The following is a 24618-nucleotide window of genomic DNA, read 5'->3' as shown; positions in this document are numbered from 1 at the left end:
ATTTCTGAGAGCTGCATGGAGCCGACCGGACTTTTAGTGCCTCTCTCTCTCTTGTGCAAGCACTTATCACTTGTGTGGCATGTGAGAACCTTTTACTATATTAGCATTGGTTCCTTTTCATAGATCATTTTAATTACCACAGACATACTGCTTCTGTGACAATATTTCCTGAAGCATCACCTTCCAGAGTCAACAGCAATGTTGCCACTTTTCATAATTGTATTACAAATCTCACGATGTTTTTCTTGAAGTCCTAGCTCCTGGCATCAGATGATTAAGTGAAGATCTCCACTTTCTTTTTAAAACAAACAAACAAAAAAGCTGTAAAATGTGTACCCTAAAGGCTCCTACACAAGAAAGTAAATAAACCCAAAATGTATTATTTTTTAAAATCTCATGATTTTTAAGCCATTCACAATTGGGGGACCTGATTCATGATTTTTGAACAATTGGGGTTGGGAATCCTGCATCAGGACTCATGGAAACAATATCAAATTGCACCAGATTGGTAGTCCAATATTATTAATACTATTCATTGATTTTCACAGTGAAAACAACCTCCTTGGTCCCTACCCATAGCTCTTTTTAAAATCTGTCCCATAATGCACAAATCAGGAGAAATAACAATAATGAGACAAGGGATATTAAAAACTACCAAGTAGTTGCCATCTGAAGGCAGTACTGCATTGTATTTTCTCTTTTCTTAATTCCAAATTTTCCTTTACAGGTAAGACTAACATCGGCCAACTAAGAGAGATTTTCCAAACGAAGGAATTCACTCTTCAGAGACAGCAGTCACCTTCTTCAGGTTTTACTTGAGTACAAAAGACAGCTATAGAGCCTTGCGCAAGATGCAGAGGACCCATTTTGGAAGTCTGTGATTTAAAGAAGTTGGCTGTTAATTCTTACTGAATTGGGTCTCTAGGTTACTCAACTGAGTGTTTGTTCCTTTGTATGTCTGTACATCTGTATATTTTATGTCATGTTTCCAAAAATATCATTAAAAGATCCATTTCTGATAGAATATAATATTTAGGGAAATTATTCTATTTTTAATCAATGCTAAATTAATAGGACAAATACCCAGCTCTTTTGCTGTTTTTGACATTACCTTACTGAATCATTGCTATCCATTGCTGATGCTGTTCTCACAAGTCAAGTCAAAAGAAACAAGACTGTGTTAACTACCAGGAAAACAGATATGCTGGTTCAAAAGACCACTGACCTTTGCAGCTTGTTGTACGGTGAAAGAGCAGTGAAGGTGGTGGACCTTGTTAAAACAAAGTACAAAATCAGAGCACAACAGCACCACCATCATACAAAACACTGAAATGAATATATGAGCAAAATCTAACGCAGACTCAGAGGTAGTTTGCCATAAGACACGTTGGCTATTAGCAACAGTAAACACAAGCTGGATGATTTAGAGACATTTGGATTTGTTAGCACATTCTTTGTAAAAGTACAGTATACCCGCAAAATATTATGGATGCTTAAGTTGTCAGTATGTTGCATGTATTACTTGAACATCCCACATGCTTTATCTGCTGTACCGACTCATATGAAAGCTTAAGAATTATTAATTGCTCATTTGGGTCTTGATCCTTTGAGCTGCTGAGAGCCTCCCGTGAGGTGACAAGCACCCTCAATTCCATTTGACGTCAGAGCACTCAGTGCCTGGCAGGGTTAGCGTCTAATAAATTCACTTTTAAAATAATCAGGATACATGTTTTGTAAACATTTTACTATTAAAATGATGATATATAACACACGAGAACCATAATCTAATAGTTAACATTAAAACCAATATCTTCTGTATAACACATCTGTTGCTATCTCTAAGTTAATTTATATTTTAATTAAATCAGTATGAAAAGAAATATTAAGATTAATTATTGTGTATCTATGTTAAATGAGACAAGGGATTTTTAAACAAGTAAGAAGTTAGGTTAGAAGTAAGGCTGACTGGATAACACAACCACCATTCCATTTTGTGAAAATTTTTGAGATTTCCACATTTATTTTCATTCCACAATAGAAAGAAAACTAAGACCACAAACAAACAAACAACCCATGATTGAGAGAGACCCTAGAACAGCCAAAAGCCCAATGGTTAGGGCACTCACCCAGGATATGGGAGACCCAAGTTCAAGGCCCTGTTCTTCCTGATTTGGAGCAGGGACTTCACTGTGTAGCACTCCCACATCTCTGGCTAATGCCCTAGTGACCAGTCTACTAGCTATTCTGGGGTGGGTCAGTGTAGGTCTCTCTCCTGGACCTGAAAAACCTTCCCAATAAAGTCTTTATTGAAACCAAAATGTTTCATGGAAGCATATTGGTTTAGACAAAACAGCATTCTTCAACAGGAAAAATTTTCATAAAAAATATTTTGACCAGCTCTAGTAGTTGGAAATATTAAAAGAGAAAGTATCATCTTCTCTAAGTTATTAAGAAGGCAGAGAACAAAACAAAGTTCCTCCCAAGTTTTGCTTATTTGGAATGGCTTTTTACAAATTGACGCATTAAACCATCAATATCTATTTCTTAAAACGACTCAGTCCTACCTGTTAGGGTCCAAGTCTTCAGACACTTTCAGCCAGATTCTGCCGTCTTTATCCAGGAGTAATTTATTCTGCAAGTACTCACACTGAAATTGACTTCTTGTGGAGTAAGATACTACTTAACGAGAGCAAGGATAGCAGGACCTGGCCTAGAGTAACAGCTGTAATGCTTACTGCCATGAGTAATCCCAGAGATTCACATTACTCTTGATTTTAATGGAATTATTGACAATAGTGAAAATTATATCTTGTATTGTGTGTTAGCATGATTGGGCCCTTACTTGTGATTTTGATAGAAAGTTCTGTCCCTAGGTCCCTATATGGGTGGCATGCTCTGGATCCTGCTTTTATTGAATCTCATTATAAGCATCTGTATATTTCTGTTGCCCTGTGACACAAATCCTGGGATCTGAGGAAAAGCCTCAGACAGAGGAAGCATGGAACTGTATGTATACTGTGCAACTGGGAACCTAAATAAAATGTAATCAAACACCCAAACTCTAAAGCTCAGTTAAGCTACATTTAATTTAGTTTACTGATGTCCCACATCTGCAACCCAGTAAAGTTCACAATTGTTACTATGCACAGCTGTGGTTTAAAGCCTATCTTTGCACACAATACACTGGCAGCAAAGCAAAAACAATTAATTTTATATGCTTTTAACATATGGATCAGACAGTCAGAAGTAAGAAAGCCTCTTGTGTTCTAAAAAGAAAATATATAGCTTCTATTAACTTGACCCAAATTCTTAGAAAATGTAAGTTCTGATTCATCTTTAAGTAGAGAGATTATAATTATAATGGCTTTGTATTGGATTCATTTGATTTAAAGTGCCTGCAGTTATCTTTTAATAGGGAAAATATATGACACAAATGTCCCATTATAAATAGATCTTATTATGAGATAAATTAATAAATTGTAAAATGTTTGGAGTCTTTTGTTCTATTGTGATCTGTGGAATTAAAAGGAGGGGAAAAAACCCTTTAAGCCTAAATGGAAACACATTTCATTTCAATGAATAAACATGATGTACACCAAGCCAAGGGCCCAATTCTGCAAACACTTATCACCAGGCAGAGTGCTTGTACTCAATGGGATTACACAGTAATAAGCAGTACAGGTAAAATCCTGACTCCACTGATGTCAATGGCAAAACTCCCATTGACTTCAATGGATCCAGGATTTCACTCTGTGTCCAGTAGTAAAAGGACTGCAGGATTGGAATACAAAATAATTTAGTTATTTTTCACTATTTCTGATTGTTCAGTAAAGTACCATTTGCTGTCAGAAATATAGATAATTTATACTGAGACAAAATATCTTAAATTGGAAAATTGCCAAGTTAAATTGATAACTGCAAATCATTTAAAAAAAAGTCATTGTGCAACATAATGGTAGGTTTGAGAATGTTGCAGTATGTGATTTGGAGCAGACACTAGTTGAGTTTTTAAGCTGACCTCCAAAAAGGGTGAGGAGACAGTGTTTGTGCTCCTGTTTTGGACTCTTTAGGACATGTAAAGAAAGCCTGAACTTTTTATTTTAAAAAAAATCCACCTTTTTTTGTTTTTTAGATGAGACATACCAGGTTCATCTACTCTGTTTTTCTTGGAGTAGTATAGGGATGACTGGAGAACTCATCGGATTCAGATAACACAAAAGACAACAGACTGAATGTAAATATTGAGGTGGGGAAGGGATGATCAGGCAGACTGTTTATAAATAATTTATTTTTGTAAATAACTCTTTACCTCAAACTCCAGAAAAAATTGACCAACGAGTGTGCCAGCAAAAGCAGAGATAATAAAACATAGTATTTCTGATAGGTGAAATACACTCCCTATTCAATTCAATGCATCCAAGATTTCATCTGGTATATTTAATTTAAAAAAATATTCATTTAAAAAATAAAACCCTGTTACTCCATGTTTACACATGACATACGAGCAAAAAAAGGTTCAAACACAACCATTTCCTCCCCTCCTTCCCAGGTCACCATTAATGCTAAAAAGGTTGCTAGTGCTTCTTAAAGAAGCTTGTATGGTTTGTTGTTAGGGGAATGTCACCAGATTTCTGCTAGTTGATTATGGCTGAGAAAGCAAACAATTGCTTTGCAAAAAATCCAAGACCCAAACTGCAGAGACCTGGATGGAGGCCTCTTCAGAATCAGCCAGGGGACTATTAGCTGGACCTTTGCCATCCAGCAGAGGCAACTGTAGTAGTAACCACTGTCCCCAATCCACCAATTAAAATAACATCTTCAGGCATGTATTCTCTCACACACACACTGTTAAAATGTGTCTCTAAAACAATTGCAGAGAATATGAAGGCAAGGTAAAGAAACTTTCTGGTTAGTATAGTATAATGCCATCCCCTAACAACTCATTGTACAGTGTAGAGCTTGTAAAAAGAGATACATTACCCTGAAGATAAACAACAGTGGGAGCTATGGAGAATCCTGGATGATGGCACACTGGCAACAGACAAATGGGTGTCCCTCAGGAAACAGAAGTTTCTTCTGAGACAGTTCCATGATTTTAGAAAGTTGGATGCCATGGGTGTTGGAATCACATATTAAATCAGGTGTTGTGACGCTAGACCATGCACAGTGAATCCAACTCAAAACCAAAGGAGTTGGGGCAAGTGTGAACCAAGAAACAAATACCATTAGGGAAGTAGAAAATGAGTTCCCTCTTCTTCTGGGCTCATAAAACAGTTATCACAGGATACCATGGAACAGTCTCCAGTATGCCATTATCTGTGTGCCACCCTGTTTCTTTTAAATGATTCAGGGAAGACACTCAGAGATGGTCCTTCCATGAAGAAGGATGAAGAAATATTTACAAGATTTCCCTTGCTGTAATGTAATCCAGACCAGTGCACAAAATGGCAGGCTAGTGACTAACACACTCCTTTTTCTTTAGGGGAAGAGGATTGCTCAGGAACCTTTAACAATTCATGTTTTGGAAAATGGTCTTGGTAAGACTGTGCTGTGGACAGCACACTTTGCTTTCTCATCACAGTAATTATTTCTTCCCTGTCAACACTTGAAACACTGGAAAATCAAAATATTGCTTTGTTAGTTGTTATGACTGGCTTTCCTAGCAGGGATCTGACATTAACTTCCAAAACTCCAAAAAAGCAGGTCAGTTCAAATTTCCAGGTGTTTCTCACACAAAAACTGACTCCAACTGTTCTGCAGAACCTGAGAGTCTAACACCATCCAAAACACAGGGTGTACACAGCAGCTGAGAGTATGCTTCCCAGTGCAGACAGACAGACACATGCTAGGTCTGCTCGAGCTACTGTGCTAAAAAAAGCAATGTGGCTGCAGAGGCATAGACAGGGGCTCATGCTAGCCACCCAAATATAATCCTGCCTGACCCGCTGAGTACATACTGAGGTGGCTAGCCCAAGCTGCTACCCTTGCCACCAGGGCTGCACTGCTATTTTTAGCACACAAATTCAAGCAGAGCTAGCACGTGTCTGTCTACCCGCCTGGGAACCACATGTCCCAGCTGCAGTGTAGATCTACCCTATGTAAGAACATTTATTTGAGCCATCCCACTGTGATGAACTGGGGCTATATCTGTATATCTTATGAATTCTGATTGAAGTTGTATTATGAAAATCTGTTCAGTCATGAGTGCCTATATGTATGTGGATTACCCTCAAGCCAATGGGGAAATCGAACAGTTTAACAGAAGTTTGAAAGAGAATTTGCAAACGGCTACACTGGAAGGGTGATTGTGGATACCGTTCACTACTGATTTCTTGGAAGCATACGGGGCTACACGACATGCCACAATGCGAAGATCACCTGCAGAGTTACTGCATGGGAAACAGATGAATACTAAACTGAACATTGCTGGATTGTTAAAGGCATGACCTGAGGCCCCAACCAAGGTTGATGTGAGAAAAACAGTTGAACAAAACCAATCAAAGTATAAGGCTTTCACAGACAAGCAGTAGGGTGCTAAGGAACCAAAGTCTGAGTGTGGTTCCTTCGTTAGAATACGAAAACCTGGTATTTTACACAAAGGGGACCATAAATTCACAGCTCCTCTTAAAATCATAGAGCAGAAGGGACCTTACACCTATCGACTTCCTGATGGGTGGTATGGAATGCTTCTTATCTTGCACCTGCCTATGCACTAAGAGGAGATTATTCCAACACCCAGTCTGCATTGGATGACTTTACTGTAGTATCAACCCAACAAGACATTACATTGGAACCAGGGCTTGAGAGACGGCCTGTCAGACCCAGACGACCACCTGTCTGGACTAGAGACTATGTTATGTAGTATCTACAGTGTTTTCAGTGTAATATTTCTGCCAATAGTATAGTGTCTTATTTCCTATTTGTTCCTGTGGTTAGAACAATAACGTTATTTTTATTGGGAGAGTTCCTTAAGAGAGGAGGGAATGCAGTGTTTAGATGTTGCTTGTAATTATTAGAACTGGGAGCACTGGCTGTTGGGAGTCTGAAAGGATAGGAAACAGGAAGGAGGGGGGAGGAGTTGAGGAGGCAGAGTGAGAGTTACAGAGGGTGCAGCAGCAGCTTGGTAAAGAGGTTTCCACTTTAAAAATAAAGTCCTGTTGAAGTTTGTTAGTACCTTGCCGGTTGATACAACACAAAGTCTCAGTGTTGCCAACCCTCATGATATTGTCATGAGTCTCATGATAATTATTGTTTTCCTTAAAGCCCCAGCTCCTGGAGTCAAGTGCATATGTGATGATTTCAGCCTTCATTCTTAAAGCAAAAGTAAGCTTCTAGCTCTTGTGGCTGTGGAGAAAGTTTCAAAATGTGACCCCAGGGCACTCTAAAGGCTCAAAAAGCAGAAGGCAAATAAAAAGAACACCAAATCTATTATTTTTACATAATCTCAATATTTTAAAGCCAATCTCGTGATTTTTGGTGAGCCTGACTTGTGATTTTTGAATATTCAGGGTTGGTAATATTGAGTCACAGAAGCTGGGAAGGGACTCCATAAGGGAGAGAGACCACCTAGCATGCAACAACTGCATAAGGAAGAGGCACCTTTCTTGCCTTCCTACACCCAGATGGTTCCCCAAGGACCCACAAAGGAAGTGAGAGACAGAAAATGAGGGATATTGTTGTTTCAGATGTTTATTGTTTTGTATCATGTAAACTCTCCTGTGCTTTACATTGTTAAGTATAAAAGAGCACAAAGGTGTTAGATTGCCCAAAGGGTGTGTGTTGATTACTTCACAGCTACTCTGTGCCTCTGCAAGTTAAACTGTAACCAGAAGCTTCATACTTGTTGGGTGGAGTTCTGGGAGACGAATGTGTTTAAGTAACTGGGGTATCTCAGGGGTTGGAGCTGGTCCTGAGGCATACAGCAGGTAGGCTGAGGCGCTCCATTTTGGAGAAGAGATAGCAAACTGAGAGCCAGTGCCCAGGAGAGGCCAAGGGAGAAACCAGTGCTGCAGCCTACTGAGGCTTTAGAAACTTGAAGCACCCAAGGGTTCCATAGCACAAAGGCTTGGATTCCCCTGGTGATGCTTCCCGGGGCACCCAGGGCTGTGAGTCACTTCGTTACTATGCAAGGGAGTCTTGCCTGTGCTAGCTGGATGTCATCTCCCTAACACAACCAGCCGGTCAAGCACTCTCCTCTGGGTTACACCAGGCCTGTCTTTGCCTTGTAGGTTGACCCCAACCCCCGAGTCCCTTCAAAATGTCCCCCTGTGGTATCCAGGCTTTGATCACTGGATACCCACAGAAATCCCAGAAGGAACCGAGTACCACAATTTATCAGTTTTGGATAAACCAGGGGTCTCAAACATGTGGCACACAGAGTAATTTTTTTCTGGGGCCCACAAGCACCTCGCAGCCCCCCTGCCCTCCCACAGCATTTACCTAGAGCGGCTCCAGCCCGACGCGCACTGGGGGCAGGGCAGGCTCCCTGCCTGCCTGCCCTGCCCCTGCGCCGCTCCGGGAAGCGGCCGGAATATGGGGAAAGGGGGGCACAGAGGCCTGTGTGTTGCTCTTGCTTCAGGCAGCGCCTCCAGCAGCTCCCATTGGCTGCAGTTCCCCATTCCTGGCCAATGGGAGCTGCTGGGGGTGGTGCCTGAAGCAACAGCAACACACAGGCCCCTGTGCCTCTCCTCCCCCAGGTTCCAGACGCTTCCTGGGGACGGGGCAGGCAGACAGGCAGGGAGCCTGCCCTGCCCCCGGTGCGTGCCGGGCCAGAGCCCACCCGCAGCCAAAACCCCTGCCCTGAGCCCCCTGCCGCACCCTGCACCCCGACTCCCAACCCCCTGCCGCACCCCACATCCCTCCTGCACCCCAACCCACTGCCCTGAGCCCCCTGCCACACCCCGACCCCCTGCCCTGAGCCCCCTACTGCACCCTGCACCCCGACTCCCAACCCCCTGCCGCACCCCACATCCCTTCTGCACCCCAACCCACTGCCCTGAGCCCCCTGCCACACCCCAACCCCCGGCCCTGAGTCCCCCTGCCGCACCCCACACCCCTCCTGCACCCCGACCCCCTGCCCTGAGCCCCCTACTGCACCCTGCACCCCAACTCCCAACCCCCTTGCCGTACCCCACATCCCTCCTGCACCCCAACCCACTGCCCTGAGCCCCCTGCCACACCCCTCCTGCACCCTGACCCCCTGCTCTAAGCCCCCTGCCGCACCCCGCACCTTGACCCCCTGCCAAGTCCCCAGCTGCACCCTGCATCCTGACCCCCTTCCTTGAGCCCCCTACAGCACTCTGCACCTCTCTTACAGCCCAACCCCCTGCCCTAAGTCCCCTGCCACACCCCGCACCCCTCCTGCACCCCAACCCCTTGCCATGAGCCCCCTGCCGCACCCTGCACCTTGACCCCTGCTGCACCCCTCACCCCAACTCCCTGCCCTGAGCTCCTGCCACACCCCACACCCCTCCTGCACCCGCTGGGGGCAGGGAGGGGGCAAAGTTGGGAAGGGGATTTTGGGGAAGGAGTTGGAATGGGGGCAGGGAAGGGGTGGGAAGAGGCGGGGCAGAGGCAGGACCTCATGGAAGGGGTGGAGTGGGGGCGGGGCCAAGGGCAGCGGGGGAGGTGTCAGTAATGCAGCCTTCGGGCCAATGTACTAGTCCTCATGTGGCCCTCGTCATCATTTGAGTTTGAGACCCCTGGCTTAGATCAATGTTCCTGTAGTACGCACAGCATTTGAGTTACATTATAAAATAAAAGGACATTTAATTAAAAAGAACAGAGATTCAAATAAAAAATAGTCTGAGAGACAGGAACAAATGATTACATATGAAACATGATATCACACATTCTAAAGCCTCAAGTTAACTAAATAACAAGTTATCCTTATGTCTAAAGAAGCTTATCTGACCGAAAGTTCTCTTCAGCATTTTCAGCCTAGGCATGAAGCAAGCTCGCTGTTCATTTATTTCCTAAATACAGGATGTCATCATGCCAGGGTGCCTCTTTGCACCCCCAAATCTACCAGAACAGACTATCAATTTTCACCTCAAGACAGGCCCACCTTTCTGTTTACCTCTTCCTTTAATTTGCTTCTCAAGTCTCTACCAGCTCTTCATTAGCATTTGACTTAGAATGTTAATACACATCGTTCCACTCTTAGGATAAGTGTCTCCCACCCCCTGTCTGGGAGAAGTTTGTTTCAAGAAACACTACCTATGAGTGCTCTGTTTTTAACTACAGACCTAGAGAACATTTTTTTTAGATATATACATAACTCCTCATATATGTTTTCCATACATACATTTTGCAATGATTATGATGGCCAGTATGAGACGTTTCAGAGTAGCAGCCGTGTTAGTCTGTATCCGCAAAAAAAAAAAAAAAAAAAAAAAAAAAAAAAACCAGGAGTACTTGTGGCACCTTAAAGACTAACAAATTTATTTTAGCATGAGCTTTCGTGAGCTAAAGCTCACTTCTTCGGATGCATAGAATGGAACACACAGACAGGAGATATTTATACATACAGAGAACATGAAAAGGTGGAAGTATGCATACCAACAGGCAGAGTCTAATCAATTGAGATGAGCTATCGTTAGCAGGAGGCAAAAAAACGTTTTGAAGTGATAATTAAGATGGCCCATAGAAGGTGTGAGGAGAACTTAACATAGGGAAATAGATTCAATTGGTGTAATGACCCAACCATTCCCAGTCTTTATTTAGACCACAGTTAATGGTATCTAGTTTGCATATTAATTCAAGTTCAGCAGTCTCTCTTTGGAGTCTGTTTTTGAAGTTTTTTTGTTGCAAAATTGCCACCTTCAAGTCTGTCACTGAGTGGTTAGAAAGGTTGAAGTGTTCTCCCACTGGTTTTTGAATGTTATGATTCCTGATGTCAGATTTGTGTCCATTTATTCTTTTGCGTAGAGACTGTCCGGTTTGGCCAATGTACATGGCAGAGGGGCATTGCTGGCACATGATGGCATATATCACGTTGGTAGATGTGCAGGTGTACGAGCCCCTGATGGTGTGTCTGATGTGATTAGGTCCTGTGATGGTGTCACTTGAATGGATATGTGGACAGAGCTGGCATCGGGCTTTATTGCAAGGATAGGTTCCTGGGTTAGTGTTTATGTTGTATGGTGTGCGGTTGCTGGTGAGTATTTGCTTCAGGTTGGGAGGCTGTCTATAAGCGAGGACTGGCCTGTCTCCCAAGATCTGTGAGAGTGAGGGATCATCTTTAAGGATAGGTTGTAAATCTTTGATGATGCGCTGGAGAGGTTTTAGTTGGGGGCTGTAGGTGATGGCTAGTGGTGTTCTGTTATTTTCTTTTTTAGGCCTGTCCTGTAGTAGGTGGCTTCTGGGTACTCTTCTGGCTCTGTCAATCTGTTTTTTCACTTCAGCAGGTGGGTATTGTAGGTTTAAGAATGCTTGATAGAGATCTTGTAGGTGTTTATCTCTGTCCGAGGGATTGGAGCAAATACGGTTGTATCTTAGAGCTTGGCTGTAGACAATGGATCGTGTGGTGTGTCCGGGATGGAAGCTGGAGGCATGTAAGTAAGTATAGCGGTCAGTGGGTTTCCGGTATAGGGTGGTATGTATGTGACCATCATTTATTAGCACAGTAGTGTCTAGGAAATGGACCGCTTGTGTGGATTGGTCTAGGCTGAGGTTGATGGTGGGATGGAAATTGTTAAAATCTCGGTGGAATTCCTCGAGGGCTTCTTTTCCATGAGTCCAGATGATGAAGATGTCATCAATGTAGCGTAAGTAGAGTAGGGGTGTTAGGGAACGAGAGTTAAGGAAGCGTTGTTCTAAGTCAGCCATAAAGATGTTGGCATAGTGAGGGGCCATGCGGGTACCCATAGCAGTGCCACTGAGACAGGCTTTCACTAATGACATCACATGACTTTTTTTTGGTGAATACAGGGAATCCCTATACCTCTATATACTGCAGTGCCCTTTGCCTATTGCTATCCAGAGGTTCTTGGGTCACACTGCTCACAGCAGTCCTAGTGGATTGCCAGAAAGGGGCACTCATTAAGATCTATGACACCCACAAAGAGTCATTTCACCCATTTACAGCTTGTTACTAAGCCACTCTGGTGGGTAGTGGTGATGGTGGTGGGTAGCCGCGTTTAGCAAAGAGCATGTCTGCACTGGGGACATTTTCTAAGTATTAAAATTAGTTCAACAAAACCAATTTATCAATCAGTTAAAGCTCTAGCGTAGACATAGCTTAGGCAGTTCAAGGTGGCCTGACCTGTTTTTACTGAACTAGAATGGCTCAGGCAGCCTAAAACCAAGTCTACAGTATAGGCTTAATTGCTTTTAAAGGTGAGCTAATTTAAAAACTTAAGCTTCTCCAGTTTAAACAAGCCTTCTACATTTGAAAGGAACTTTTGCTTGTTAAACAATAGGGGAGGCAATATGGCAATCATTTTCCATATTACTTATTCAAGTGCCTTAAAAACATTGGTGGTAAGCTCAGCCCAGGCAGATTTTCCTTCTAAGGTCCCTATATTTATTCCTGATGCAAGAAGTCGTACCTTGGATATGTGTTTCAGTAAAGTTATTGATTTAATATATTTCCAACTTTTGCTATAGCTTGTTCAATTGTTTTTAATGCAATTCAGTGATACAATATGTTAGAGATGAGTAGGGCTACAGCACCTGGCCTGATCAGTGGGGATCATGGGATTCTATTGGGATTTCTGAGGCAAGCTCAGGTTACATTTAACATTACTGTATTTCCACAGCAGTAAAAACATGTAACACATTGTAGTTGGCACCAGTGGTTTGGTGCATAAATTCATGGGCTGTTGACAATCCCATAACCATGCAAGCAACCTTCTTTTGTTCAACGATAGATCTCATCTAAATATTGAGCCTTTAAAGGGCAGTTATAGCCATCTTCACTCAGAAGTTGAGGGTTTTTTAAATGTATTTCATCTATCTAAGGCACTAAAATGGCCCCATTACCATAGTCTCTGGATGCTTCACAATCCAGTGAGGTAGAAAAGTTCTCTTATCTCCATTTTGGGGGCAACCAAGGAACAGAGACACTAAGTGATTTGCCCAGGCTCACACAGGAAGTCTGTGGCTGAGCAGGGACTTTAACCCAATGTCTCCTCAGGGCTATCCACTGGACCATCCTTCCTCTGACCTCTTCCTGGCTTGAGGCAGGAGTAGAGAGAGTTAATCTGATGGTATGAGTATCAGACTCATCAACTACTACAGGGAAATGCCAGGTATAATCCTCACCAACTTGCCTCTCCTTGTGGACCACAGATCCACACCCACATACCACGAGAGCAAGCCAGGAGGGCATAAGCAAGCCCTTAGGGGCAACCTGCTCTGAGGGGAAGGCAACACCACCAGGTAGGTTTGCAGGATATTTACCATAAATATCGTAAAGCAAAATCCAGTCTCCAAGAGATTATGACAGAATTTGCTCAAACATCCAGGCGACATCAGTATCAGCATCTATAAGTGAAGTTACTAGGATTACTTCTGTAACTGCTGCTTGAGCCTTTTATACGGCCATCTTCAATTAAACTCAGTACAATGTATAGTTCTCAGGTTACCTTCTTTCCCAGATTATTTAATTGTTTTGTCTCTGACACTGTCACTCGTGATACCAATCCCCCAAAATCTGTGAAACTAAAGAGACCAAAATAGTTGCATTTGGCTAAAAAAGGAACTTGCAAATTCGGCAAAATAGAGGCATCCTGTTCCTTGCAAGTACACTATGCTTCTCTCTTTTAATTGGGGCACATTCTACACTCATTTCACATACACAATTCTCATCAGCAGGAACTCTGCAGATGGAAATAGTGTAGAACATGGAAGCAATTTGGAAAATTAGTGGGTTAATATTTAGGTTCACTATGCAGAACATATTCATTCCTTTTTGAAGTTAAAGGTCAGTAGAAAGTGCAAACAGATTCTGCAAGGTTCTGAATGCACCTTACCTCCCATTGAAGTAACAAAAAGGAGGTATGAACCCTGTATAATCAATCCTAGAATGTTCACTTTGAGTATGGATGTCAGTTAGTGGGATCTGTGAACTCTTTTAATGGTAAACTATACTACTACCTACATGGCCTTTACATCATGCTGTTCATTTCTGGCACTTTAAATTACACAGTCTGCTCCAGCAAAATAGAAGCATTCACTGAGAGGGGGTCAGACCATTTGATAAATTACAGCGATTCACATGATCCTAAATTAGGAAAATAATTTTGTCTTTTTAATATTTATTTTCTTACTGCTGCTCAGTTTTTGACACTTGAAAACTATATGCAAGGCCTTTAGATAAATTTACTTCAAACAGAGAAGAGTTTGTCAGGGAGTGGAGGGAAGCAGGCATCCGGTTTCCTTATTTTCATTCTTAGTGGCATTTAGGAAATGCATTTTGTAATAATCATCATGCCCATGTTATTTTCAAACTTCTGAGATAGCACCACCTAGTGGCCATTGCACAGATGGAAGAGGGCTCTTCGGCCAACAGTTCAGTATGAACACTAAACATTCCAAAGCTAGTTGTGAACAGATGTAAGACAGCGCTGTTGCTCATCTTCAAACAAAGCATTGAAGACACTGGCAGAAAGGCTCATATAAAGACAACATTGCCTTGGCACTTTTTTTAATGTAGCTTCCATTTAAATTAACAACTTTTTGTGCCAGTAAATAAATAATCTACACAAATTGAAGAAAATGTTGTAAAGTCTTGGAATGTTAAATGCAATCTTGGAATGAGAGATGGTATTTGATTTTGGCTTGCTTTGCTAATGAAGTATATGTCTGGGGGTAAGGATGCATTCAAACACAAGCAGAGGATCTTATGGGACATTTACATAATCTCTATTATTTTGTGTACAAGAGCTTCTTTGTAGAAAGTTACGAGGAGACTGCCTTTAACTTCCTTCACAAAGCAGGGATGAGATATTAATAGCCATACTTATACGTTAGATTCTCTGCCAAACCTTTCATTTATCCTGCAGGCTGCCAAAGACAAACCTGGCAACAATTTGATTTCAGAACACAGGTCCCTACACCAGAAGTGGTGCCAAGTATATTAGATGGCTGAAAAAAATAGAGCATAAAGTATTGGTTTTATTTAAGACCTTGTAGCATCCAGCGACAACTCCAGGCACCAGCACTCCTAGTGTGTGCCTGGGGCGGCAAGCTGCAGGGGGGCGGCCTGCCGGTCCCATGGATTCAGCAGCAGGTAGCCTTCGGCGGCATGCCTGCGGGAGGTCCGCCGGTCCCGTGGATTCAGCAGCAATTCGGCGTCAGGTACGCCAAAGCCACGGGACCGGTGGACCTCCCACAGGCAAGCCACCGAAGGCTGCCTGACTGCCGTGATTGGGGCAGCAAAAAAGCTAGAGCCGCCCCTGGTAGCATCATATGCAGAAGTACATGCTTAACCATTCCAAGGCTCCAAGTTATACTGACCTGGCAGAAAATATTGCTGCTGCTGCTATTTCAGAGAGAGGCAAGAATTTTGTAACAAAAGGCAGAAGTCACCTGATCCATTTAGAGAGTGATAACAGTAAAGAATTTAAGATACAAAAAATAGTGACAGCAACTCGGTATACTTAGCATATATAAAGTAACAGTGGTCTGCATCTCCTAATCGGCATGCCAGAGTGCAGTTCCTACTGTGTCTCAGGCAAAGCACACAGTTCAATGCTGCTGCTGGTGAAAATATTTTCAAAAGCCAGAGAGACAAGTTTGTGTGAAAGGACCAGAATTCAGGAGAAACTTGTATGATACAATTGCCTTGCTCACCATCAAGTTCACTGCTAATAACTGACAGTTATTATAACAACTGGACTACTAATTGGGACTAGGGTGACCAGATGAGAGGGAGAAAATATCAGGACACATGGGGGTGGGGGGTCCGCCAGCGGAGCGAAATATCGGGACAAATTGCGTCCCGACCAAAGATCGGTCGGGACACGGGACAAACACCTAAATATTGGGATGCTCCCGATTTTATCGGGACATCTGGTCACCCTAATTAGGACAAAGAACCTAATCTGTCATTTAGGAATAACAGGAAAAGCACAGAGTCATTGAATCAGAATGACAAAAACATTGACAAGCTAGTACAGTCTCAGATATCTGACTAGGTGCAAAGCTTCTTTTGGTTAGCCTCACCCTACCAGGATGAATAGAATAGGCTCTCTCATCAAGTCAACCAGGACCCAAAAATCAAAGCATGTAAAGGTAAAGGGGTTTTCACCCCCAACTGGGCACAGAGCATGCTGACCCCAGTCTCCTAAGATAGTCCGCACCCACATTTCACCAATTGCTAAGCTCACAGAAGCAAAAGGAGAAGCAGACTCCTCCTTAACTACATCATCCTTCACAAGCAGCCACTAGATAGTAAAAAGTACTTCTACCCTCTCCCTTCCAACAAGGCTAAGATCATTGTCTCTATCTTGTTCAGCCCTAGTCAGCAAGGGACGAGAATCCCAAAGTCACATCCAAATGCAAAACCACAAGAAATAGGCTAACATATTACTTATTAAAAATTCAGCTTAGGCTGTGCTGTGAGGGGCAGTCCTTGACCTTATCGACTTGTTGCTAACATTCTCCCTAGGATCTCCTAAAAGGAGGACAGAACTGACATTTTGAAAGAGCACAATAATCCTTGACCTAGTGAACTTACAGCAAAGTGCCTGTTAAGATCAATCAAGTTAAACAGTAAAGTTTCATAATACAAAAGGTGAACGATTTTCTTACAGGAAAATTCAGATTCTGAGCTCCGCCTCCCACCTCCTGAAAGGAGAGAGAGAAGGTACCTTCTTAGGAACAGTTTGTAGAGGCCCAAACCAAAGCCACACTAACAAAAATAGTCCTCAAACTACAGAAAAACAATAGAGTCAGTATAATAGGCATCTATCTATCCTATGCAGAATATAGTCAAATAGACTCAAAAATTGCTATCAACTACACCTATGCAAACCCACTGAAGTCAATGGCGTTTCAAGGGTTACAGAGTGGTGTTCAGCCCAAAGCATTTAGAGTAATTTGAAATGACTGTACATATTAGTTTTGACATTTTGTATCAGCAAGATACTGATTATTGCATGAACTGCATGGGTATACATCACCGTATTCTAGCCTGTAACTCTCTAATCACAAGTGAATTACCAAAGGTCTCCTTACTCCTGCAAAGAAATGTCATATCAGAGCAAAAGCTTTCAGGTGTCTACATCCTTTTCTAACCTGCTCTGAAAGAGACTTTTCCTTTTATGTAGCAACTCCTGACAGTCTCTTAGCTTTGTATGTGTGTTGTAGTGTAGGTGTTTATGTAACACGTCACATGCACACTCTACTGTAACGTGCGCAGACTCTTTTTGGCTGTGGGTGTGTTGCATTGTTGGTGATTATGTGGCAGAAGTGTCAGGCATATTCTATTGATTTATGGCAGCTATCTTCGAAGTCATTGAACTTCGTTATAAATTAGCAATAGACATAGGCACATGTGTGTAAGTCAATGTCCCCAAGTTTCAAATCATCTGAAATAATTAATTCTATCAGTTTGGTATATTTTTTATTCCATAACTAGTAAGATAATTTTTAAAGTATTGCGCAGGTGTGTTTAAACAGAGAGGATGTTACTTGCAAAAACTATCTTTGCCTAAATTGGATATACATGGTTTACACAATGTAAAGCAAATTATGCAAAAAGCTAGAGACAGAGAAGTGTTCTCTAGTGGTCTGAGCACAAAACTAATACCCAGGAAACTCCTGACGTCTCATCCCTACTCTGACAATGAAGTCTGGCCTTGGCTATCATTTAATCTCACTGCATCTCTGAAATGCCCATAAATTGCCTTGAAAAGCAAGCGTTAAGTATTTTACAACTCCAGATTACTTTTTGTAAACCTGATGGAAAGCAATGCCAGGGTTCTGGGCAGTAGTAGTAGAAGGCTGCAGGGACATCTAGTCAGGAAGTCTTACTATATTAACAAAGCTATGAAGAGAAATACCTGTTTTGGTTAATGGACTAGAGAACAGCTGCTGAAGAAGTTTGTTCTCTGAAGTTCTCAGCACCACCACTATATCAGCAGGAAGAGTGTCTCTGTTTTTCTCAAGAAAACCGTAGGCATCATATAATACCTAGGTGTTGGAGACAGAATGAACAAACAGCTGAAACAGACTACCAAAACCTTGTCATTTACTTTAAACAGGCAAGTTGACCAAGTAAGATAGTTCAAACCTGGCAAGCTGGTGAATTACTGCAGCGTTCTCAAAGTGTGAACTGGCTTTAGACAGCATCTGCATTCATAACATGTCATTGGTATATCAAATTGGTTTAAGTGGCTTAGGCTGAGTCACACTGTATTACGCTGTATCACATCAAACTATGACGTGCCCAATGCAACATAACACAGTGTAGCACCACACTAGCCACATGACTTGACAGGTTACACGTGAAATATGCAATGGTTTTCAGACGGAGCAGCCACTCTGCATTTACTGCATGTAGCCAGTGTGTGATCTGTAATGAAATCTTCTGGAGAAATAGGAGTAAATTTCATATCTAGCACACTGGCAAAATGGATACAAAATGTACTATCACTGTTACCAAATGGATATTTATTCATCTGAGATCCTCTCTTTAATTTGCACTGGCTTAGGGCACAGTATTTTTAAAATTTTAACTCCAAAGTCTTTGAAAGGCAAAACTGCTCTGAATTGTTTTTCTCATAGTTATTAGTAACCAATGATCAAATCTTTGTATCAAAATTGGAATAGAGTTATTCTGCTTTAGATTTTATTTTTTTAAACTACAGTAATTTCCAGCATTCAACTTTACTATAAATGGCCCCAGTGCCAGAAAAACACAGGCACAGCACATGGGGCAGGTCTACACTACCGCAGGGATCGACGCTCTGAGATCGATCCACCGGCGGTCAATTTAGCGGGTTTAGTAAAGACCTGCCAAATCAACTGCAGATCACTCTCCAGTCAATCCCTGTACTGTACCCCTGATGAGAAGAATAAGGTAAGTCGACAGGAGATTTTCTCCCATCAACCCCCCGCAGTGTAGACCCCGCAATAACTCAACCTAAGGTACATCGACTCCAGCTACCTTATTCACGTAGCTGGAGTTGCTTAGCGTAGGTCGACTTACCGCGGTGGGGTAGACATAGCCATGGTCTTGAAGTTACATTAGAGCTAATTTTGGCCCTATTGTGGAGAATGACTGAAAATCAGCACTTCCTCTAGGACTTGACATTTGGGTGGCAAATAATTTACTGGAGCTTTGTGGAACTTTACAGTTTTCCTTAACAAATCCAAAAGTTGGGCAAGGTTTACCAGAAGATTTGCGGAGGTTCTTGACCCTTGCATTGAGCATGAGCTGGGGCCTGCATGGAAACCATGCAAACCTAGGCTGCTTTGTTTTGTTTACAATTGGGAATTTAGACCTCAAATTCCAAACAAAACTCAGTGGACATGAAACCAACTAAAACCAAAACTGTTGAGTTCTGCAGAGCACTAGAATATACCTCCAGTATGTAGGAGGGGAATTCTTCCAGACACTCCTCTGCCCTCTACAGGAGTTTAAAAAGAAAACACTATTGCAGAGACAGTTTTAAATTCTGTTTTATTCATTGAACCCCCTTTCCTTTCCTGCTCTCTCTCTTCCACACAAACAATTACTACTGAGTATATGTGTTAATGGCTAGAGATGTTATAATTGTGCAGGTTGTTCTGGCTCAAGGAGGGGGCCACAAATTCTATGAAATGTCTCAGCTGGGTGACCAGATGTCCCAATTTTATAGGGACAGGCCCAATATTTGGGGCTTTGTCTTATATAAGCACCTATTACCCCCATCCCGATTTTTCACAGTTGCTAACTGGTCACCCTAGTCTCAGCTGGGGTGGCATTTCACGTGTCAGGATGCCACCTCCAGAACTGTAAGGAGCATGTATAACATTTTGAATTGTAAATCTTATCACAAATTCTAGGTTTCTTTAAAAACAATTAATCCATTAAAAAGAGAGAAATCTGCAAGCAATTTAAATGCCTCTGGATGGAATGGATAGTGATTATACCACTTATTACATTACCATATGGCCTTTACCTTTCCAGCATAGTGCTGAATGCCAAAACACAGCTCCACACGTTTGGGCCTCCAAAAGTATTTGCATCTTAAATTATCTTCAAACTTATCTAGTCATTAAAAAAGGTAACTGTTAAAGGTGAACCACAGCAATTTAAACCACAATTCTCCACCATAATTAAGGACAGCTTACAACCCAAAAAATCAGAATTAGTACAAAATACTCTTATAAGTTATCATATTGTCCACTAATGATGTCAGCCTTTGTCAGCTTTTCCTACAAGCACCTGTGTTCTTTCTTCCAAGTTACCACTTATAAATGAACAGCCTCCCCAAACTAGTCCTTCAAATCCCTCACGACTCACTTCTAATGGGATGCCCATCGGAAACTAACAAATGACAATGGCTTGGTAGGTAGAACGCTAAAATAAACTTCTCTCATTTACTGGCTGCACACATTTTAAAGTTGGCAACAAGATTTATTAAAATGTTCATAAAATAATCATCAAGTTAAGGAACTATCTAGTCAGATGGCACAGCAAAGTCACTACTACTAACTCAATGTATGATCTCGGGCATGTCTCTCTTCCATTCTCTGTCTCAGTTTCCCATCTTTTAAATGAGGATAAGAATCCTTGAAGTACTTAACACACAGCAGCATTGTGACGATTATTTATTATTTGTAAATCCCATAGATGATAATAAGCCCTATTTAGATAGGTATTAATATTTAAACCATAAAATAACATTAACAATATAAAAATAACAAGAAACTAGAAAAATAGTTGAAGTGAGCACCTGAGCAAAAAGAGAGAAAATAAATACTTAAGTAAATAAAAATACATTTATTTATGTCTGAATATTGGTGACATCATAGCAGAATTTTCAGAAGCCTTCTCAATCCATTGCTAATGCCACGGACTCAGTGGTTATTTAGACTAGCAAAAATACTATAAGATGTCATGGCTCTCACTCAATGTGTATCAGTCATTCTTTAGGGTTTTTTTAATTATTATTCATACCAACTAAAGTCAGGTCTGTCGCCTGGGGAAATCGACTTTCTTCGTCAAGTAGAGAAAGTACTCCCATTGGTTTTTGGAGGAACATATCTAGAAGCGGACGATTGTCCTCATACTCCACTGTAGTAGCATCAATGCCCTCATTCTGATATTCCATCTACAAAGTCAGAAATACAGTTAATACTGAATTGACCATGATAATATTACCATCAGGATATTTTTGGCACAAAGCTTCTTTCTTGTTTATAGGACCTGGTAACATTTAATTGCCTACAAAGCTCACAACAATTGTGTGGCAGCAAGGTCACAATATCGTGTGGGAAATGGGTCTATCTGAGTGAGGTCTAGTCTCTAAACTTCCATTTTCTTGTTCTGTAAACTCTTAATTTTTCTTTAGCTTAAGTAAGATTTGTATTAAGAGAAAGCGACAGCGCTTTTTCTTAGCGATGACCATATGATCAAGCCATATAATTGTTAGTGGCCTAATTCTATGCCATTAAAAAGCTCAGAATATTTTAAGATATGCTAAGGGAATGGAAATATGAATGGGTAGAAGTAGGAGTGAAGTAAGAAATAACAATAACTTAATTAAGTCTTCAATCAGTATAGACCACATTTCTTTCTTTGGTCTGGTGACTTGGGTTGTTACAGAACTGCTAGTAAGAGATGGGACTTTCCAGAATGATCAAAGGTCAAACTTGCCTACCCTCAACCTGGATTGGACCACAGCATCAGAGTAGGAGGTCTATGATCCCCGGATTTGCTTGGAAGATTTCAAGGACGTGGCATGGGGTAGAGTGAACTAGAATCACAACCTTAAAGATCTAAGTGACCACAGGTGATTCTACCAGGCCACCACAACACCAAGAAAGGCTGCCACCATACCCCAACACCCTTTCCCCTAAAAAGAAGAGACAGACCAAGACCACTTCAGGCTATGCCAGCTGACTAGCCAAGTGCCCAGAGGCAGGCTGCTGGCCAGCTTAAAATACCAACTAGAGATGATGTCACCTGGTCTCCTGAATTACAATTTTTACTTTGAAAATCTGAAACCCAGCAAGCAGAAGCACCATTAAAACATTTTTCTTTAAAATTTTTTTTATATTTTTCCTATTTTGTGGATTGGTAGAGGCGCCTACTTCCTGTATTCATTATTTTTTTTCTGTTAACACTTTTAGATGTGAAAGAGAAAGGGGGAGAGAGAGAGAGAGAGAATGTTAAAGACATAGCACATGTGTATCCAATTTCTAAGTAAATCATATCTTAAATCATTTTGTGTTACCCTTTTGTTCTGCACTAACAAGGGAAATTATAGGTTGTTAATCATTCTGTATCACAGTAGAGCTAAATTAATCAGGAAAAAGTCAACCACTCAGTCAATGGAAACCTTGAAGGAATCTAGCTGCTTCAGGGATCTGAGAAGTAAATTACATCCCCTTTGCTTTCCAGGCTTAAATATGTATAAGACTTGAACTTGCACTATGCTAACTTAATGATTTAAATCCTGATTGTGTTCATCCAGTGATTTGATCAATTGCTGATTTCATTCCATATTATTGTCAATATGTTGATTTATTAACTCAATTATAATTTTGGTTTGATAACTGTTCTCTTTAATCCTTTGTTTAATAAAAGTCATAATAGTTATTTTTAGCAAGAAGCTTCTTGAATTTTAGGTTTGTCTTTTTATTAATTTGTAATACAATCCATACAAATTACATAAAGCTAGCTTTTCTTTCAAAAATGCAACAAGGGTCACAACACTCTTCCCAATGGCAAAAAGTCATTTAGTAAAGTTTCTAAGAGCTACGTAGCTCTGTCCCTAAATTAGTACGTAAATTAGTACCTGTATAAGAACATAAGAACGGCCGTACCGGGTCAGACCAAAGGTCCATCTAGCTCAGTATCTGTCTACCGACAGTGGCCAATACTCACAATATGGTATATTGTTCAGCCACAGTCTTGTATTAGAAATAAATTTTATATATATAAAGAGAGAGATTCAGTAGTACTCTATATATATTAGAGAGAGAGAGAGAGAGTGTACTATACATATATATATATTTATGTAGTACTCCTGAATCTAGCTTACAATCACAGCAGCCTTAAATTTACCTGTTCAAGTGCAAAGATGTGCTGATTGAAATAAAACTGGATTTGTTCATTAGCAATGTTTATGCATAGCTGTTCAAAGGAATTTCTTGTGAAGTTCTCAAATCCAAAGATATCCAGTATCCCAACATTCATCCGGCTTGCAGCATTGCTATGTAGAAAACACACATAAAATCCAACATGGGGCAAAACCCAGGACAAATTAAAAAAAACAAGATAATCAAGATCAGATACTATCATTAATTCAATCCACCACAAAAGGAAGAGAGACAGCCTGTATAAATCAAACACAGATTGTGCATTTGTTTACAGTCATTACCACACTCCTTTTTAGGGTGACCAGATAGCAAGTATGAAAAATCAGAACAGGGCGTGGAGGGTAATAGGCAACTATATTCACTGATGAGCTGCCAAAATATTAACAACAGGTTCCCTCCTCCTCACCCCACGAGGGGGTCATGACCCCCCTCTGGGACTCCTGCCCCATCCAACCCTGCACGTTCCTTGACACACACACCCCGGGACCTCTGGCCCATCCACCCCCCTTCCCTGTCCCCTGACTGCCCCCTGCCACCCCATCCAACCCCCTCCTCTCATTCCTGATGGCCCCCTGGGACCCCAGCCCCATCCAACTACCCCTTTCTCTCTGTCCCCGACTGTCCCCCACCGCCCCATCCAACCCCTGCTCCTTCCTGACTGCCCCCCGGGGACCATTGCCCCCATTCAATCCCCTTGTTCCCTGCCCTCTGACCGCCCCGACCCCTATCCACCCCCCCACAACCCCCCAAACCCCACTGTCCTCTTCCAACACCCCCTCCCTGCTCCCTTACCACGCTGCCTGGAGCCGCTTGGAAGGGGCCGGGTCGGGGCCGGGGCCGGGGCCGGTGCCATGGGGCCTGAGCTGGGCCAGGCCAGAGCTGCTCGGCCGGGCCCGGGATGACACCGGCACCGTGGGGCCCTAGCTGGGCCGGGGCCGGGACGGAGCCGCTCGGCCAGGGCCAGGGCTGGTGCTGTGGGGCCCAGGCCGGGACGGAGCCGCTCAGCCGGGGCCGAGGCCGGCACCGGCGCTGCGGGGCCCAAGCCGGGATGGGGCCGGAAACGGGGGTGCTCGGCCGGAACCAGGCCGGAGGGAGCCGCTTGGCCAGGACCAGACTGGGCCACGCTGCACATCTCTGGAGCCCTCCTCCTCTGGGCTCCCCCCCCCCGCCCCATCTTACCTGCCTGCTGCTTGTTTCAGGCTTCCTGCAAACATCTGATTCACGGGAAGCAGGGGAGGGGGAGGAGAAGGGGGGTGGAGTGTTCAGGGGAAGAGGGGGAAGTGAGCTGGGGCCAGGGGCAGGGTGGACAGCTGCCAGAGCTTTTGTTAAATAAAGCCCTTTTAGAACCAGTTGTCC

General features: G+C 42.4%; 1 protein-coding gene across 1 annotated transcript in view; it reads right to left on the bottom strand.

The window, feature by feature from the left end:
- MYO3B (myosin IIIB) overlaps positions 1 to 24618 on the bottom strand; it is a 298690-nt gene that overhangs the window by 152569 nt on the left and 121503 nt on the right. Inside the window, exons 18-22 of the mRNA XM_045033165.1 lie at positions 23228 to 23375; positions 21116 to 21269; positions 20115 to 20203; positions 18012 to 18141; positions 1226 to 1270 (exon numbers count right to left, since the gene is read on the bottom strand). Coding sequence (XP_044889100.1) covers positions 1226 to 1270; positions 18012 to 18141; positions 20115 to 20203; positions 21116 to 21269; positions 23228 to 23375 — 566 coding nt within the window. The remainder of the gene's footprint in view (positions 1 to 1225; positions 1271 to 18011; positions 18142 to 20114; positions 20204 to 21115; positions 21270 to 23227; positions 23376 to 24618) is intronic.

Source organism: Mauremys mutica, chromosome 10, assembly GCF_020497125.1.
Source record: "Mauremys mutica isolate MM-2020 ecotype Southern chromosome 10, ASM2049712v1, whole genome shotgun sequence".
In the NCBI taxonomy this organism is placed as follows: Eukaryota; Metazoa; Chordata; order Testudines; family Geoemydidae; genus Mauremys; species Mauremys mutica.
The sequence above is the reverse complement of the archived record's forward strand: the minus strand, read 5'-3'. Positions and strand labels throughout refer to the sequence as shown.